The 20,110-nt window shown below is 39.7% G+C and overlaps 1 protein-coding gene across 1 annotated transcript in view; it reads right to left on the bottom strand.

Annotated features, from left to right (window-relative positions):
* WTAP (Wilms tumor 1 associated protein) overlaps positions 1-13,324 on the bottom strand; it is a 33,172-nt gene extending 19,848 nt beyond the window's left edge. The window contains exons 1-4 of the mRNA XM_006868464.1: positions 13,293-13,324; positions 8,963-9,018; positions 2,884-2,942; positions 1,299-1,426 (exon numbers count right to left, since the gene is read on the bottom strand). Of these exons, the coding sequence (XP_006868526.1) occupies positions 1,299-1,426; positions 2,884-2,942; positions 8,963-9,018; positions 13,293-13,322 (273 nt within the window). The 5' untranslated portion in view covers positions 13,323-13,324. The remainder of the gene's footprint in view (positions 1-1,298; positions 1,427-2,883; positions 2,943-8,962; positions 9,019-13,292) is intronic.
* Positions 13,325-20,110: the final 6,786 nt, after the last annotated feature.

Raw genomic sequence — 20,110 nt, 5'->3', positions numbered from 1 at the left:
AGTGACTGGTCCCTCCTGACAATATGTCTGAAGTATGAGAGATGAAGTTTGGCCATCCTGGCCTCCAAGGAGCACTCTGGCTGTACTTCCAACAAAGATCTGTTCTTTTGGCAGCCCATGGTACTTTCAATATTCTCCTCCAACACCATAACTCAAATGCATCAGTAAAATGGATAGAGATAAATTCTGTTAACTGATGGTACATGGAGGGGATTACAATCATTGTAACCAAAGGAAACACATGATTTGTTGAATGTGAAATTGATAATTTGCTTTGTAAACCTTCTCTTAGTTCACAATAAAAACTTAAAACCAAAACCAACAAATAATTGGGGGAAGAGGGCAGAGAGAAGATACAGAATAACAAAAAAATTATATTTATTGGCGGGACTATTAGGAACCAAGTGTCCAGGCTATCTACCTCTCTCTATATACATTTTAATTCATTCTGAATGGATGTTACACTACACAAAAGTGAATATTTCAGACTTAAAATTAGACAGTGACAGAATGATGTAGTATAATTTATTATGGAGTCCTGCTAACTGCAAGGTTGAACAGACTTGATGGCACTTAACATTTATTAATATAAACACATACTACATAAACAATAGCTAACACGGTCAAAGACAGTATAAAATTTAGTTTACATTCAACCAAAGCTAATCAGTTATGTCATTAGATTTCAGTTGATATAGACAATGGTGAATAATTCAAATGAAAACCATACAAAAAGACAGATGTCACTGATACTAGAAAAAAAAGTGTTATGCATAGAAGAGATTGAAGAACAGAAATTAATCACATGGCTTGCCTGGACAATGGGGGCAAAAAAAAACACCGCAGCAAATGTTATCGATTATGCTCTCAGAAATCAAGCTAAATGAAACATGCTGGATTAATACACTAATTCACATAAAACATGGGCAGGCATTTCAGAAAATGACATGTTGCCCTCACAAAAACTTTAAACCCAAATGATGAGATGTTATCTACCAAAAATTTACATGTAGCATATTTACAGCTCAAAATTATCTCCCAACAAAATATGGGCTTATATTTGCTGTTGTGTACTGTCTAGTAGGTTCTGACTTACAGTGACCATGTTCCAAGGAGCGGTGGTGAGCTTGAACTGCCGACCTTGCAGTTCAAACAGACTTTGCAATCCAGCTCATTAACCCACATTGCCATACCAGGACTCCTATATTTAGAAGTATGCCTATATAAAACTAACATGTAATAATGGAGATTAAAGTAAAATTCTTCAATGAAAGACTCGCGAAGTCTGAAGTACTTACAGTACACTCTTGCATCTCTTGTTCCTTGGTTGCTAGTCTCATGACAAGGATGTTTTCCCTGCGTGCGGATTCTTGCTGTTGTTGCTTTAGTTTTTCTTCAGACTCTCTTAAGCCAGTCACATCATTAGCTGATGACAAAGCGGGAAAAAAACCCCCCAAATATTATGAAATATAAGTTTAAGCTCAAGTTGAATAAAATACAAGCCTAAGAAAGTTCTGTTGCCTCTGTCAAGAATAATAAAATGACAGTGAAAAAAAATTCATTATCAAGTCTTTAGTTTCTAGTCCAACTAATTTTATAACTACCTAAAATCTTGGTGTGGCGCTGTGGGTTAATGCACTGGACTGCAAGGGCGGTTTGAACTGTAAGGTCAGAGGTTCAAGCTCACCAGCTGCTCCTCAGAAACTCTATACAGGGTCGCTTTGTGTCAGAACCGAGTTGAATGGAACTTAACAACAACAATACTAGATTGCACTACGTTTTTATCATTTAATTCATTCCCAATGGACCACGGGAAACTTTACTACATGTTTATACTTCTACTAATTGCAAGAGTCCTGGTGTAGTTCTGTAGGCTAAGCACTGGACCACAAGGTGGTTTGAACTACAAGGTCAGTGTACACCAGCCACTTCGAGGACACCCTAGATATAGGGCTGCTAGGAGTTGGAACAAACTCAATTGCACTTAACAACAGTAACCACAAAATCGGTGGTTTAAATCCACTGTTGTTGAGTCAGAACCGATTTGACTGCATTTAACAGTGAACAAAAACGACATGGGCCATTAGTCACCCTAAAATTTGCAAGCCTTATTAGCTTGTAAAGATAGATTGTTGTTAAGTGCATTCAAGCTGGTTCCGACTCAAAGAGACCCTGTATAGGGTTTCTGAGGAGCAGCTAGTGAGTCAATCACTGATCTTGCAGTTCAAACTGACCTTGTAGTCCAGTGTTTATTCTACAGTGTCACACCAACACTCCAGATATAATATAAGCATGCATTTATTGACATTTTTGGGTATTAAACAGCTTTCTGTACCTGGATAACTACATTGCTTTTTATACTAACAATCGTATATTATCTAATTCAGTGAAACGTGATAAGACTTAAAAAACAAACTGAAATAAACTGTGAGTACTAGTTTTCGGAGATTTTGAAAAACTTGCAAATATACAGCTATATCTTAATTGTACAATTTAAACTCTCATAAATTTATCACTGTTTCTTTCTGTCAGTCATCTAGACTCTTTAATTCAATTCAAATTCATCTATATAAGAACAGGGACAAACGAAGTTTGGGGATCAATGTTATGAGAACCCTGTATGAAACTCTACTAGTCAGCCCACTATATGACTAGTACGTGTAGTCTTCCTCAGTGACCTGTGGCCCCGCGAGCCAAGAGATGTTTCAATCAACCAGATATTTCTCAGCACCCAACACAATCCCCTGGACATTATTTTTAAATAAAATGCTTAATTAAAATTACATTTGCTTTAGTAAAATGAATTATCCTGTGTTTATAACAACAATCTTAGAGAACACGAGTCACGCAGTTCTTAGGACTCTGAAACGCAGACACACTTACAGTTCAGATCTGTGTACTTTCCCTCCAAAGCTTGTACATAGGCTTCATACTGCTTCCATCTAGGACAGATGGAAATTCACATATGAGTTGTTAAGATAAAATTCCTTCTACTAAGCAGAGCAGAAAATCACACCCACAAGCACAATTATACCAACAATTCTATAGGATGATTTTTAAGGTCTCTTCCAATTTTGAGAGCTAATAAACCTAGTTCAACCAATAAAAACTTCACTACTCAATCAGGAGAGAGGAAAAAGGCGCTAGGCAGGGAAAACTGCGCTGTGCTGAGACTGCATTGCATGAACTCCAGAAGTCAGGACACATGCCTTATCCCCACCCCTTCTGTATTACTAGTGCTCAGTACAAAGTCTAAAATACACAAGAAATGGCATACAAATCTTACTGCTTAAAAAAACCCCAAAACATACGACTGTCAGATGTGCTGGACACCTAAACCAAAAGGCACGTAAGAAAGGTTTCTAAGACTGAGGGTATTCTTTCTTGGCTCTTTTATGAAAATACTATATGATTCTCAAACTATTATTCACTTTTACCTGTAAAAATAGGGAAAGAATAAAATATTTTTCAACTGTTTTTCTGAAGTGAAACCCTGGTGATGGGCTGCTAACCAAGAGGTTGGAGGTTCGAACCCACCAGCTTTACCATGGGAGAGATGAGGCAGTCTGCTTCTGGAAAGATTTACAGCCTAAGAATCCTGATGGGCACCGTTCTACTCTGTCCTATAGGGTCACTTAGTTGAAATCGATTAGACAGCTGGGGATTTCCTAGTTCTAAAACCGCAGCCACCTGGCAGGAACAGCTTGCATAAATTCCAATTCCATATGCTACTGGGGTAGTAGGAGGGGATTGTCCTTCCTCAACAAACATCCATCTGTTCTTTACATTTACTGAAGGTGAACAGGAGCATTTTGGTTTTATGCTTAAGTAACTGCTACTAGAGCGTACACTACCCTGTCCCGAATGCCTGATATCTGCTTACTACAAAGATGTGGTTTTTTTTTTTTTTTTTCCTTTAAGCAGCACCTTAGTTACTGCTAAACAAAATTAGAAATGCAGGCATGGTGCTGTAATGACAAGCACTAGACTGCTAACCACAAAGTTGGTGATTTAAACTCCACTAGTCGCTCCTTGGAAACCCTATACACGGTCACTTTAAATCAGAACTGACTCGATAGCACTTATCAATAACATCAAAATTAACTTAAATTCTAGAAAAACTTTTCAGAATCTCTAAATATTAGAAGTACTGACAGGTTTGTATGAGATTTATTAACACTGTAACATTACGAAAATATTTTCCAACACACTAGGCTACCCTACCTTCTATATCCAGATGATTTAGCCAACGGGATGTGATTTCTATGTGCACCAAACTAGGGCACAGGTGGTGGTGGTGATTTGTAGGAGTCCATGAAATGTTTAGGAATGAATAAAGGCCTTTTAGGGAGGCTACACAACAACTGCCAAATTGGTGGTTCAAGCTCACCAGGTGCTCCTTGGAAACCCTATACAGGGTTGCTATAGGTCAGAACTGACTCGATGGTACTTAACAACAACAATCATAAGAACTGTATGCTTTAGAGGAACAGACAGATGTCAGAAGAGATGCTGAAACTTGTTCTACAGCATAGAGATGCTAAAGCAAATGGAAGAAATGAAGCAGTACGAGAGCTGAACAGAAAATTTCAAAGATCAGCTTGAGAAGATAAAGCCAAATATCACAACAAAATGTGCAAAGATCTGGAATCAGAGAACCAAAAAGAACATGCTCAGCATTTTTCAAGCTGAGGGAACTGAAGAAAAATTCATGCCTCAACTTTGGTTACTGAAAGATTCTCTGGGCAAATTACTGAGTGATGCAGAAAGCATCAAAAGATGGAAGGAATACTCAGAGTCACTGTACCAAAAGGAAATGGTTACTGTTCAACCGTTTCAAGAGGTAACATATGATCAAGAGCCAATGATACTGAAGGAAGAAGTCCAAGGTGCATGGAAGTAATTGGCAAAGAACAAGGCACCAGGAATTGATGGAATAAACATTGAAATCTTTCAAGAAAGTGAGGTGGCACAGGAGATACTCACTCATCTCTGCCAAGAAATTTGGAAGATAACTATCTGGCCCACTGATTGGAAGAGATCCGTATTTGTGCCCATTCCAAAGAGAGGTGACCCAACCGAATGCTGAAATCATCGGACAATCTCTTTCACATTCCACGCGAGTAAAGTTTTACTAAAGGTAATACAGAAATGGCTGCAAGCATACATTAACAGAGAACTTCCAGAGGTTCAAGCCGGATTCAGAAGAGGCCATGGAATGAGGGGATACCATTGCTCATGTCTGATGGATCTTGGCTGAAAGCAAGAGAATGTCAGAAACATGTTTACTTGTGCTTTACTGACTACGCTTTGGTAACGTAGTGGTTACGAATCAGGCTGCGAATCTTAAGGTCAGCAGTTTGAAACTACCAGCCACTCCACGGGAGAAAGATGAGGCTTTCTGCTCCCTTAAAGATTTACAGCCACGGAAACCCTGTACAGGGTCACTATGAGTCGGAACAGACTCAATGGCACTTAACAACAACAATTGACTACACAAAGGCTTTCGATTGTGTGTATCATGACAAGTTATGGACAACATTATGCAGTATGAGTATTCCGGAACACTTAACTGTGCTCATGAGGAATCTGTACCTGGACCAAGAGGCAGTTGTTCGAACAGAACATGGGAACACTGAATGGTTTAAAATTAATAAAGATGTGTGACAAGGTTGTACTCTTTCACCATACTTATTTAACCTGTATGCTGAGCAAATAATCTGAGAAGGTGTGTTATATGAAGAAAAACGTGGCATCAGGATTGGAGGAAGATTCATTAACAACCTGCAATATGCAGATGATACAACCTTGCTTGCTGAAAGTGAAGAGGACTTGAAACATTTGCTGATGAAGATCACAAAGCACAGCCTTCGGTATGGATTACATCTCAATGTAAAGAAAACAAAAACCCTCACCACTGGACCAATAAACAACATTCTTATCAATGGAGAAAAGATTGAATTTGTCAAGGAGTTCAATCTTCCTCGATCAACTATTAACACTCACAGAAGCAGCAGTCAAGAAATCAAACGACGTATTGCATTAGGCAAATCTGCTGCACCAGACCTTTTTAAAGTGTTGAAAAACTGACGCTTGGGGACTAAGGTGCACCTGACCCAAGCCATGGTGTTTTCAATAACCTCATATGCATACAAAAGCTGGACAGTGAATAAGAAAGATCGTAGAAGAATTGATCCTTTTGAGTTATAGTGTTGAAGGAGAATACTGAAAGGGCCATGGGCTGCCAAAAAGAACCAATAGATCCGTGTTGGAATAAGTGCAGCCAGAGTGATCCTTGTAGGCCAAGATGGCCAAACTTCGTCTCTCATACTTCGGACATATTGTCAGGAGAGAGCAGTTGCTAGAGAAGGATATCATGTTTGGCAAGGTGGTGGGACAGAGAAAGAGAGGAAGACCCCCAGCAAGATGGATTGGCCAAGTGGCAGCATCAATGGACTCAAGCGTAGCAACAGTAGTGAGGTTGGCCCAGGATTGGGCAGTGTTTCCTTCTGCTGTATATAAGGTCGCTATGAGTCAGAACCGACTCGATGGCACTTAACAACAACAAAGGAAGAAATGCTGCATCAGGAGAACAGTAAACACAAGACTTGCATAACATGTTTAATTAAATGCTTCCTGAAGGTAGGCTCTTAAGAGTACATACTTGCTATTACCCAAGCCATGGTATTTTCAATAACGTCATATACATGCGAAAGCTGGACAGTGAATAAGGAAGACTGTGGAATTGATGCTTTTGAGTTATGGTTTTGGAGGAGAATATTCAAAGTACTATGGGCTGCCAAAAGAACAAGCAGATCTGGGTTGGAAGAAGTACAACCAGAACGCTCCTTGGAGGCCAGGATGGCCAGATTTCGTCTCTCATACTTTGGACATATTGTTAGGAGGGACTGGAGAAGGATATCATGTTTGGTAAGGTGGAGAGTCAGAGAAAAAGAGGAAGACCTCCAGTGAGATGGACTGGCAAAGTGACAGCATTAATGGGCTCAAGAGTGGCAACAATTGTGAGGTTAGACCAGGACCAGGCAGTGTTTCATTCTATTGTACATAGGGTCACCATGAGTTGTTACCGACCTGATGAGACCTAACACCACCACCACATTCCCCAAAGAAAGTTGCACAGATGAAATACAAATGCTTTTCAAGTAAAAATTCTGAATATCTCATTTCTTTGACAAAAAAATTCAGGAAGTTATCCAAGCTAGGGTTTTAGCTCCTTAGTACTGTCTTCCTCAGTATTTATATAATGAAGAAACAGGTCATATAAAGAATGTTAAAAAAGCATACTACAAATAATTTGTGAATTTATTAACATTACAAACAAACATTATAGTCTGTAAATAATGCTCTATAATTTATTTATTTTTAAAGTTTTTATTGTGAACTGAATGAAAGTTTACAGGGCAGACCATCAGTTTTACATTCAACAAATCATAAACCCTGCTTCATTACAATGATCATAAGGCCCTCCAACCATCAGATAACAGTATTTCTATCGATTTAAGCTTTCAAATAAATAAATAAATAAAACCACTCAGGCATACATAATAATTTAAACCACCAAAGGACACATTCTGCAAGCCTGCCTCCTGGCCTCCAACTCTGAGTCCCTCTGTTCCCATGAATCTAGAGTCCTCAGCTGCTCCCTCTCTCCATGTCCCCATCTCTGGTGTCCCTGCTTCTCTGGAGAGGGTCCCGCATTCCGCTTGTGTTCTTCTCTCTTGATGGTCCTAGCGTCCTCTGTTTCTGGACTGTAAGATTTACCCGCACCCCCCCCCACCCGTTTTTGTTACAAAACTTCTACCTTTAAAATGATGACAGTCGCAATTAGTCATGATAACAATTACTCACTATTGAATCATAAGAATCTTATCCCCATCTCTTTTTACCAGATCCATCCAGACAAGATGAAAACTATTTAATGGGGACTCCATCTCCCCCACACCCATACTATTAAACAAAACTCCATCTGGAAACCTTGTATGCCAGTCACTTTGTGCCTTTATCGCCCCTTCATTTTAGGTAGCCAATGTTGCCCATCCCTATCTACTTTGTATACAGAGGGGATACCACTGATACTTGACATGAAGACTCCTTCCGTCTCTGTTCATTATGAATCGGACTGTGTGAACTGCAAGGTTAGCAGTTTGAAACTACCAGCTGTTCCGTGGGAGAAAGATGAGGCTTTCTGCCCCCGTAAATATTTACAGCCTTGGAAACCCTGTACAAGGTTACTATGAGTCAGAACCGTCTCCACGGCACATAACCATCACCACCTCCATGAGTATAGGTCAAGTTCATCAAATTGTATAGCAGTTTATCCTCATTTTCTTTATCCAAAAAAAAAAACCAACAACAAAAAAACAAAAAACCTTCCTCTAGTCGAGTTGATTATCAAGGCTAGGTCAAATGGGCACTATCTGCAAGTTTGGATGTTCTTGTGTGTCTCCCCCCTCTATTTCATATCAGCTGGATACTTCAAGCTCAACTCTAGCCCTCCGTGGCTATGTCCTTGTCCATGGGCTCAGATGTCCCCAGGTCTCACCACACTTTGAACCAACCATGCCTTCTTCCTCTTCTCTCTCTCATCTCCAGGTCTACGGAAGTCTGTGGAATGTGGTTGAACTCAGCCCATTTCAACATTGCTGCCTTTGTCCCTCCTTCCACTCACCAGTAGTCTAATGTGGCCACCAGCAAGCTTACATGCCTACTTATGAGTTTTCCCTTTGAGTTTCAGTCTTTGAGGGGGGTTACAATTTATTTTTGATCAAAGAACATTTTACCTTAGAAATAACCCATCTCACACCCTATGTAAAGTCAGATGACAATGCTCTATAGTACAAATTTTATTTTTTTATTTATTTATTTTTGGTGAGGATGTAAATCTTTATTTGATTTTATATGTTTTAAAATTTATATTGTTTTTGATAAGAGCATATTTTACCTTAAAATCAATTCATCTCGTGCCATAACTTTGAAGTCTGTTTCACTCAGTCGAACCTATAAAGAGGAAAATCAAAATATTAAGAGTTCTTAAAATTTTCAAATATTAAAATACTAATATTTATGGTCTACATCATTTTCATGAAGGCAGGATTAATTGCAGTAAAAATATACACACCTTAATTTCCACTAACACAACTTTCACACTCACAATTCAGTGACACCGACTATACTGTTTATGCTGTGCCACCATTACTGCTATCCTTTCCCACCATTTCCTAAAAACAGTAACATTAAACTCTTTCCCATTCTATCTGGTATTTGCTTAAGGAGTCTTGATGGTACGGTTGGGCTGCTAACCACAAGCTCAATGGTCTAACCTAATAGCCTCTCCTCAGGAGAAAGAGGCAGCTGTCCCCTTGTGTAAAGATTGACAGCCTCCAAAACCCCAGAAGGGTCACTATGAGTCAGAATTGGAGTCCTGGTGTGGCGCTGTGGGCTAATGTGTCAGACTGCAAAGTCATTTGAACTGCAAGGTTGGTGGTTCAAGCTCACCAACTGCTCCTTGGAAACCCTATACAGGGTTGCTATGAATCGGAATCGACTTGACAGCACTTAACAACAATGAGTCAGAATCAGCTCAATGGTGGCTTTTTTGATTTGGGGGTATATATTTGCTAATTTCATATAAGTCAGATCATACCTTGTTGTTGATTTATTGAGACAGATTATTTCTCTCAGCATAATGTTTTCATATGTATCAAAGCTTCAATTCTTTTACAATTGCATAACATCCCACAGCAGGAATACATCACAGTTTGTCCAGTCATCATCTGTTGTGGAACATTTCGGGTGGTACTACCTTTTGGCTACTGTGTAAAGTGCTCCAACAAACACTGGTTTACAGGTGTCTGTGTGTGTTCCTGCCTTCACTTCTACAAGGTATAAGCCTAGGACTCGGATTAATGAGTATCATATGGTAATTCTGTGCCCTACTTTTGAAGGAACCACCAAGCTGTTTCCTACAGTGGCTGCACCAATTTATATTCCCATCGTCAATGGGTGAGGATCCCAGTTTCCTGCAACCTCGTCAACACTTGTTTTAATCCCTCCTATTTTGCAGTTCGAAACTACCACCTTCTCTGTGGGAGAAAGATGAAGCTTTCTGCTCCCTTATAGATTTATAGCCTTGGAAACCCCGTGCAGGGTCGCTAATAGTCAGAACCAACTCCACAGCACATAACAACAACATTGTCAGTTATCCCAAAAGGAGGTCTGAACTATCCCAGAGTATGAGACTTGAATGGCTCATTATTACATATTATGAATTTTAAAAAAGATTTTTTTCTTGGGCAAAGAAGTTTTTAAAGGATGAACTATTTAGTATCTTAAAATGGGCTTCATTCTCAGGGAAATGCTAATTAAAATTCCAATGAGCTATCATTACAGGCTTATTAGTGAGGTTAAATGCTGGCAAAGATGTGGAGAAACTCTCATACATTGCTGGTGGAATATACTATAGTAGAACCAATTCTTAAGAATAGTTTAGAGTTCACTTTAAAACTAAAAATAGATATATCACACCACCCAGCATTCTTGAGCATTTATCCTAAAGAAATGAAATATTATTTTCACATAGAAACTTACATATTAATGTTCAGTTTATTCACAGTAGCTAAAACTAGAAACTTCTCGAATGTCCTTTAACAACAGGTGAATGATAAACATGGTTGAGCCATACTAGGGAGTATTATTCAGCAGCAAAAAGAAATACAAACAGGTTTCCCCTCTTTTCAAAAGTAGAGCATTCCTATGAAACCTATCATAAAGTGAAGACACAGTTATCATCAACTTACGTGGGAACAATTTCTGAGTCTTACCAGTCCTAAAAAGCAACCTACTAGACCATACCAAAAAAAACACATAAAACCTAATATAGCACTAAAATATATGTTCATAGACACAGTTCAAAGCTATGGTGGCTCAATGCAGTTTCCAGAGGCAGGAGTGCAGTGATGCCACTTGGGGTACATGCTGCCTCATTAACCACTCGCACTGCAAAACCAACACTAAATGCTTGTTTCACATTTAGCCTTTCTTTATGAAAGTGAAAAATCTTTAGAGTTCTTTTAGTTAACAACAACAAGCGCTCAGCTAAGTCTTTTATAAAAGCAAAATGGCGTAGGGAACGTTTAGAGAACAGAGGATACCTTGCAGACCCCACTGATACAAGAGGCAACGTGGGTAAACCTCAAGGAAATTACGCTGAGTAAAAAGAGGCAGTCTCAAAAGGATACACACTGCATGATTTCATTTATATAACATACATGAAACAACATAATGAGAGAGGTGAGAGGAATCAGGTTTGTGAGGGAAGAATGGGTGTGGCTATAAAGGGGCAGCACCACAGAGCCACGTGGTGGCGCTGTAAGATCAGTACTGAACTGCGAACTACAAGGTTGTCAGTTTAAACCCATCAGCGGCTCCTTGTAAACCCTATATGGGGTCGCTTGAGTTGGAACTGACGTGATAGCATTAACAACAGCTTCTCTTGGGAGATAATTATACTAGAACATTTCTCAGATTGTTGACCCGTAGGGACTCTGGATAGGATTTCCGAGGAGCAGCTGGAGAGCTTGAACTGCCAACCTTGCAGTTCAAATTGACTTTGCAATACAGCACACATTAATCCACAGTGCCACACTAGGACTCCAGTTCTCAGATTACTTTATTAATTTCATGAAGATAAAAGTTTCCACTGCTATAGGGTGGTTCTGACTGACAGTGATCCTGTGTAGAGTTTCTGAGAAGCAGCCGGTGAGTTTGAATTTGAATGACTACTTTGCAGTCCCAGTGCTTATCCTGCAGTGCCACACCAGGACTCCATAGAACTTTTCTAAATTGTTCACTTCAGACATCCACTGTTTAGTAGCATATACCCTGTTTTCCTAACTGGAATACAAAGTCCTCTTAACAAACGATGTTCTTTGTTTGTGGCAATGTTTGTTCATAGAAGGAGCCTTGGTGGTGCAGTGGTTAAGCACTCGGCTGCTAACTGAAAGATGGACAGACTGCTTCCGTATAGATTTACAGCCTTAGAAACCCTATAAGCAGCTATACTCTGTCCTAAGGGGTTGCTATGGGTCAGAATCACCTCCACGGCAGTGGCTTTGGTTTCTTTATTCTCGCTTACACACGAATATACATTAGTGACTAAACAAAATTTATGCAGGGATGTAGAACAGGGAAAAAATGAGACCAGAAAAGTTAGGCTCTATGGCTAACAGCAATCTGATTTTTCGTGGATGGGTCACATGCATGCACTGGGGTCACCTCTGTGGCAGCTAAGAACTGTAAGGAAAGCAACTGCTGCGTATACTGTTGAGTTGTTGGTGCCGAGTCCTAGTGACCCTATGGAGGGTTTCTGAAGCTGTAAAGGAATCTGGTGTGGCGCTGTGGGTTAATGCGCTGGACTGCAAAGTTGAACTGCAAGGTCGGTGGTTCAAGCTCACCAGTTGCTCCCTATACAGGGTCGCTATGGGTCGGAACCGATTCGACAGCATTTAACAACAACAAAATCTTTATGGATGCTGAAAGCCTCATCTTTCTCTTGAGGAGTGGCTGGTGGACTTGAATTGCTGACCTTGAAGTTTACAGCCCAATACTACCAGGGCAGTAAGTGGTGACCTTTTCTCAAAAACATGAAATAGCTTTAAATTAAAACCAAAGGAATTTAAATTAGGAGAGAAAAAGAAGTAATTTGTAGGGATTGGAGGGGAGAGAATTATTCATGGGCTAGAGGGTAGACAAATATTAACATGGGTAACGGGGCTGACAATATACAAGAGGAAAGTTGGCAGAGGATAGATGAAAATTAGCAGGAGACACAGGGAACGAGTGCAAGAGTTAAAGGAAAGAGAGGTAAGTACTGTTAATGTTGGTACATGGCGGGGACTGCAATCATTGTAATGAAGCAGTCTATGATTTGTTGAGTGTAAAACAGATGATCTGCTCTGTAACCCTTCACTCAACTCACAATTAAAAGTTAATTAATCTCTTTTACTGACCTAATTTGTAGATAAGTAGTTGGAATTATTTGCATAATAAAGTCTAAGAGAAGACCATGAGAATATCATTATTTTTCCAAGAACCGAAAATAATCTACAAATATACAGCATGCAAGTTATAGCATCTGGTATACTATATAACCACAATGCTATTATTGTGCTTAAGGCAAGGTATGAATAAAAAATAAACAATGACAATGGCCTCTTCAACTCTATAACTCATTAAAACAAAACAAAACAAAAACAACTGCTGAAAAAGCATACCTTTTTGGGAAGAGGTTCTTCGTTGGTCATCTTGAATCTTAAAAAAATAAGGGAGGGAGTAGAGGGTCAATAATTCTATCAGTAAAAATAGGAACACCATTTAATTAGTGAATTAAGTTATGGTTAAATCATCAGGTTATTTTTAAATGTCAATAAAATGTGTATTTTAGACTAGCTTTAGATGTGATGAGAAAGGGTAAAGATAGTAGCCCACCCTAGGTTCCCTTTTGTTAACGTCTTCCATTACTATGCTTTCAGGTCACTCTTTACAGTTCTTCTTCCCCCTGCTGCTGCCACCACACTTTTACCCACTAACACAGTTTTCCCCCTCATGAAAGACTAATCTTGAAGCAAAAGTGACAGCTCTGTGTTGAAGTCAGCACTGACTTCAGACAGCAAGCATCTCAGGAATCTTGCTGGAAGGCTACAGAATGGCAGCTCTGGATGCTAACCCATTCCTTTTACTGCATGCTGATAATTCATTAACATCATTGTCTACGCACATACACTACACTACTGAATTTCATGCCACAGTATCTCAAAATGAATACCTTGTAGATTCTTTATAGGAACCCTGGTGGAACAGTGTTTAGCGCTCAGCTTCTAACAGAAAGGTTGGCGGCTGTAACCCACAAGTTGCTTCAATGCGGCAGTTTCCTAAAGATTTACAACCTTGGAAACTCTATAAGGCATTTCTAAAGGGTTGCTATGAATCAGATTTCAACAAGGACAATAGCTTCTTCACAGAAATTTATACAAAACTTACTTAACTGTATTGGAAAAGATAGGTTAATGAATTCAAATAGATTCTACTTTAATATGGTTACTGTCTTACATAACGTCAACAGCACTTACTATACATTAAGTTATAATTTAATAAATGAAAAAGCTTAAAAAGTGAAAAGATCTTTTAACAACCATGCCCTGAGTACAACATTCAACAGACAGGAAGAAGGTGTATCTTAGCTGATACACACTATGCAAATTCTATAAACACTAATATATTTAAATCAAAATTATGGGTACCAGTGCAATCTCATCAGCGGTTCCTTGGAAACCATATACAGGGTCACTATGGGTCGGAACCGACTCAACAGCACTTAACATCAACTTTAAAAAAAAAATTCATGTTTTGTAGTTAAGTTATACAAATTAACAAATTAGTTCTTATACTGAAAATATTTTTGCTACTTCTAATGTTCAAATTTAATATGGAGACAAAACAGCTAATTTAAAATTATTTCTAAGTGCCATTATTTCTAATAGCATATTCATAAAATGTTCCCTTGTATGTTGTTGTTAAGTGTTGTTGAGTCGGTTCTGACCCATAGCGACCCTGTACTGGGTTTCTGAGGAACAGCTGTTAAGCTTGAACTGCCAACCCTGAAGTTCAAACTGATCTTACAGTCTAGTGTATTAACCCACAGAGACATACCAGGACCCTACCAACTTTTTGAGGTTCCCTTATGTTACTTTCCAGGTTATATTAGTTATACCTAATTATTATAAATTTTAATCTATTAGAAATTTGACCAAAGAACTTATGGTATGAAACTTTGAGTTTTTAAAGATATTTGATTTCCTAGTGAATATCTGAAGTTCTTCAAAAGGAAAATCTTCAATACTGTCTTTTTAATACCACAAACAAGCCCAGCTCTACAAATTAGATATTCTAATCAAACTATCACTAAACCCTAGCTTTCAAATTAGGTACATTGTGCTGAGAAATGAGAATGCTTTACAATAAAATAAAAATAAAGTGATGGTGGCTTAAATTTGTAGCTTAAGTCTTCTCTGTAATAACTGGTTGTTTCTAGATCACACTGATATCCTGACTAACCAACACCTATGAAACAATGACCACACTGCTATGACTTAAAAGTCTACATATTTCCACCCCACCCCCCGAATTGGTTTCTGCCTGCCCAGTTTATAATCCCAGTGAAGTTATGTAAAACTGTTGAATGTTTATATTAATCTGGTACCAGGGCCCAATCAATTGGGAAATCCTTCATAACAGGTCTATGTTTATCTCCAAAGGACAAAACCAAAACCAGCTGAGCTGATTCTGATTCCCGATGCCCTCCATTTTCAGAGGAGAACTGCGCTCCACAGGGTTTTCAGTTTCTGGGATTTTTTGGAGGCAGACTGCCAGTCCTTTCTTCTGAGGAGCCCTTGGGTGGTTTCGAATGGCCCACATGGTCAGCAGCTGAGCACTTTTTTTCTACCCAACAACTTAGGGCTTATATCCACAGAGCCCTAAATACTTCTATTTAAGCATGACTTGGTGTATTCACTAGCAACTTAAAGTCCAGAAATCAAGCCTGGCATTTGCTTGGATTTCTCCATTTGTCCAGAGCCGTCTGAACTGTACCTATTGATGTTGTTAAGTGCTGTCGAGTCGATTCAGACCCATAGCAACCCTGTGTAGGGTTTCCAAGGAGCAGCTGGTGAGCTTGAACTGACGATCTTGCAGTTCAAACGACTTTGCAGTCTGGCGCATTAACCCACAGCGCCACACCAGGACTCCGAACTGTACCTATAAGATGAGTCTAAGTATGTGCATGTTAAATCCCACTAAAGGTTCCCTTCGCACTCTTGACAGCACACAGCTGTCTTCTGCTAGTCCATCTGACTGACCTCTCTGGTGTTTGTAGCTATTACCACATGTCATTTAAAATTTGTTAAATGCAAGTATGAACAAAGGTTACTAATAAAATCATAAAAGTAAGCTTATAAGCCAATCTAACTTTTCCCCAGAAGCTATTAAGACGATCATACTGTTATATAAAACTTTCAAAATATGGAATTTAATAGGTACTTTGGTGGAATTCTACGAGTGACAGCTTGAAAACAAATTTATCACCAAAGTGAGGTGTTCCACCTGTTACCCAGTCATTGGGTATCCTAGTGATTCAGTATACAAAGCATTTTTAAAGTTTTAAAACATTATCACACATGTTATTTAATTCAGAATAAAATCTAATTTATAAACTTTAGAATATGTTTCTACAATCTGATACTTTCCCCCAGGTCTTGTTCATTCTTCCCTGCTAATGAGGTTTTTAAAGTAACTACAAAGTTAAGTAGCAACAACTAAGATGCTAACCTGTTCTTAAAGTCATTTAAAGAACTGGAAAGTACATGACATTCTTAGAGCCCTGGCTTCTTTCTAGAAGAGGATGACAAACCTTGAATCTGAGTTTCAGCTTCCCCGTCTCAAAAAGTATCCACCCCACTGTCCTATTTTTGAAGAGAAACATTAATCTTTAGCATGATGACTGGCATAAAACAGTTTCCTCTTCCCCATCAAAAAACAAAGACACTGTTAGTCACTCCTTCTTGTAGAACCTGAGGGGACAGGTTGAAGGTAACATCACAGCTTTCTTGTGTCCTTATTTCTAAGCCCCTTTGCAGAATTCCAGGTGATCTCCAATTCTTCAGATTCTGAACAGCAGGTTACTTAAATGTCTTAACATTCGTCTATGGACTCTTTCCTTTTAAAAAGTTCGGTGTTGGATAGATTTTAATTACATCTTGCTGAGAAGATAAACATACTTTAAAATAATTGTGCACTGGGTGTATTTTTTCTTAAAAATGAATTTCTAAGAATATATGGGAAGTAAGGGGGATAAAGACAGGGTTTGTGTAATTATCTGTGCTTCGCAGGTTAGTCAGCACTCAGTCATTCCACATTCTAAGGGTACATAATTTGGGAAATTGAGAGCATTATCATTCAGATAACTTATCTGAGTGATAATTTTATGTTTGGCTGAGGGAAAGGCAAACTTTCTGAATCTCCATAGTTTGCCACAATAGTTAAATGCACAACCTGGCAAAGGCCAATTAAAACAAGTATAAACTTTAAAGTCACCCATAACATTCAACTGTTTTGCCTAAACAGACTAATTCTCAATTCTGACTTTCATGAATGTGCTAAGACATTTATTTCCCAAGGCAAAAATTTTTAGCGCAGCTGACAAGAATAATAAACTCCTAAAGTCAACTCTGTGGTGCTGTGGACTAATGCGCCAGACTGCAAAGCTGTCTGAACTGCAAGGTCGGCAGTTCAAGCTCACCAGCTGCTCCTCGGAAAACCTATACAGGGTCGCTATGGGTCGAAACTGACTCAATGGCACTTAACAACAACAACAACAAAAGTCAACTCGAGATTCATAAGTCAATGGATATTCTAGGTGCCTGGATTCATGTCTTAAACAAAGTAATCTCTATCAGAAAAACAGAATAATGGAAATGATATAAAATTAGTCTAAAAAACATAATTGGTCTAGAAAGTACTTGGAGTTAAATCCGAAAACATAAAGAGAAAAAAGCAAATATTCAGTACTCAAAGTTTATGAGTCTCACCTATTAATATTCACAATAAACATGAACCTCCATTTTCCAGATTTAAAACGATTGATTAGGTGAATGTTAAGTGCCATCAAGACGATTCCGACTCACAGCAACCTTGTATAGGGTTCCCAAGGAGCAGCTGGTAAGGTTGAACTACCAACCGTGCAATTCAAACAGACCATGCAGCCCAGCCATTACCGCCCCCCAGCACCACACCAAGGTTAAAACCGTAAATAAGAAATGGGGGCAGGGGTTAGGACTCCAAATTCAGGGCATCTCAAAATTAGTATCTGATGGGATACTTAATGGTGATGGTCCAACAACATAATGAGCGTATTGAATGTCACTGAACTATACACGTCAAGACGGTTGAAATGGCAAATTTGTTGCCTACAGGAGATTTATCTCACACATGCACACAAAATAGTAAGGAAGATAATTCTCCCACCTATCCTATCCCCAATAATGATTAAATTTAACTAGCTAAAGTAGAAAATGCAGAAATGAAGAAAAACAAAATAGGCCAGATTGTCTTTGAGCAGGTGGGAATTAAAACATGGTTCAAAAATTGTGTAAAGGGTTCCTTCCGGTAATTTAATTCAGAAATAACGTCCACTTGAGAATATCAGCACCACTATCTGCTCTCCATGCCTCAACACTGAGAAAGCGAAACAGCTTATTAGGATTGGGAGTTCAGCTTTGGTTGGCATGGTGCCTAGCATCCCGGATCCCAACAGTCTGTTGGCTCCCAGCATTATGCTCGAGAGTTATGCAACTTAATTTTCTCTGAACATAAAAGCAGGCACCAACCAAGGAAGAATGTGGATAGATGGCTGAAGCTAATCACCGATGAATACAATAAATCTGTACTCTGCCCCAGCCTTGGCAATGGAGCAGTAAGTACATAACTAGGTACGAAGAACACCTTTTCTAAACTCTTCTACTCATCAGCGACGTGATCTTGAGCAAGTCATTTACCTGTCTGGGTTAGTTCCCAAATGAGCAAAAAAAAAAAAAGAATACAAATTTTGCCTACCATACAAGAGTGTTGTAAATGTCAATGCTTTCAACGCCATAAAAAGTGCTCTACAAACCAGGGATTCAAAGACAACAACAAATAACTAATATAACCGTAAAAGGCAACTTTCATTGATATTTAAACACCTGTTTTGCTTTGCTATAGAACCCACAAACATAAAGACTATATATATGTAAAAAATGATCAAGGTTGCTAAGTAAACACTTTTCTCAAGGTAATTCTACACAAGGTACATACAAACCATTAAGGGACTTTGGACGCTGTAATGCGCTAAAACCACGTTAACTACGATGGCTCTCAGCGGGAGACTGCCACAGGCTTTTCTACATCATATATGCCAACTCCTTTTTTGATCACCACAAAAGTACTTCGTTCCTGACTCAAAATTGGAAAAGCGAGACATTACGGATGTCTATAAAATAGATGAGCCAGGTCGAAACCATCCCTACTGCTTCCATCCTTCAGGACTCTGGCCCTCTTCCGCCACTGATGAGTGTGAAGATGCGCTATCTGCTTCAAGATCAGGTAAGATCGAAAAGCACCCTAGAAAACAACACCTACCCAAACCTTACGTTTTAGCCTCACCCTGGTGGGCAAGACACTTTGTGGACTGTAATGTTTTTCCCCAACTTGTCTAACCAGGCGCCAATGTACAACACGATTAAATAAATGAAATGCAGCGATCCTAAAAAGGTGTTCGCACCTAGTTAAAGAGTCGACAAGACCTGGTTACTTCCACAGGAAAACAACCAGCGAAATTCAACGGGATAGAGACTGGATGAAACAGGTACAAACACATGTCAAGACTAACAGGCTCCTCGAAGTAATTTTGGATCTCGGGCCAAAGAATCTTTTTTCTTTAATTTCATAATTACAGTTTAATTCGGATTGTAATAGATTTTCTTTGGGCTCAAACATTCGTTTTCCTGCATCCACATAACCGGAACTTGGGCTCTTCCGTGATGTATGTATTCCCCGCGGACTTGTGGAAAATGATCAAAAAGATCTTCCAGGAATCCAAGGTGAGACTTCGCCTCTCGAAATAATTCAGTCAAGAACTGTTTCCTTCCCCAGAATGCAAGCCCATCAATAAAGATGGAACCCTACAGGAGAAAGTCCCCGCCGCAGTCAAGCCCCACTGCGCGAGGCCAGCTTTCCCGGCACCCGGGGACCCGCCACCCGCCTCGCTGCGGCCCAAGGTGGCGGGACGGAGAGCCTCGGCGGGGAAGCCCGGGAGCGCGGCCCGCGCGCCTCGTCCCCCGGTCCCAGTTCTCCCGGCCGCCGCCCAGGGCAGGAAACTAGCCTCGGGGCGGCCGGAGGGCCGCACTCCCCAAGGCCGGGCCCTAGCCTCCTGGGCCCGCCCGTCGCTCCCCGGGCCGCTGGCGGCGGAGAGGCCGGCGTTCGTCGCTCGATCCTGGGCAGC

This window comes from Chrysochloris asiatica, unplaced genomic scaffold, assembly GCF_000296735.1.
Source record: "Chrysochloris asiatica unplaced genomic scaffold, ChrAsi1.0 scaffold00117, whole genome shotgun sequence".
Taxonomy (NCBI): Eukaryota; Metazoa; Chordata; class Mammalia; order Afrosoricida; family Chrysochloridae; genus Chrysochloris; species Chrysochloris asiatica.
This window is presented reverse-complemented; position numbering and strand designations above follow the sequence as displayed.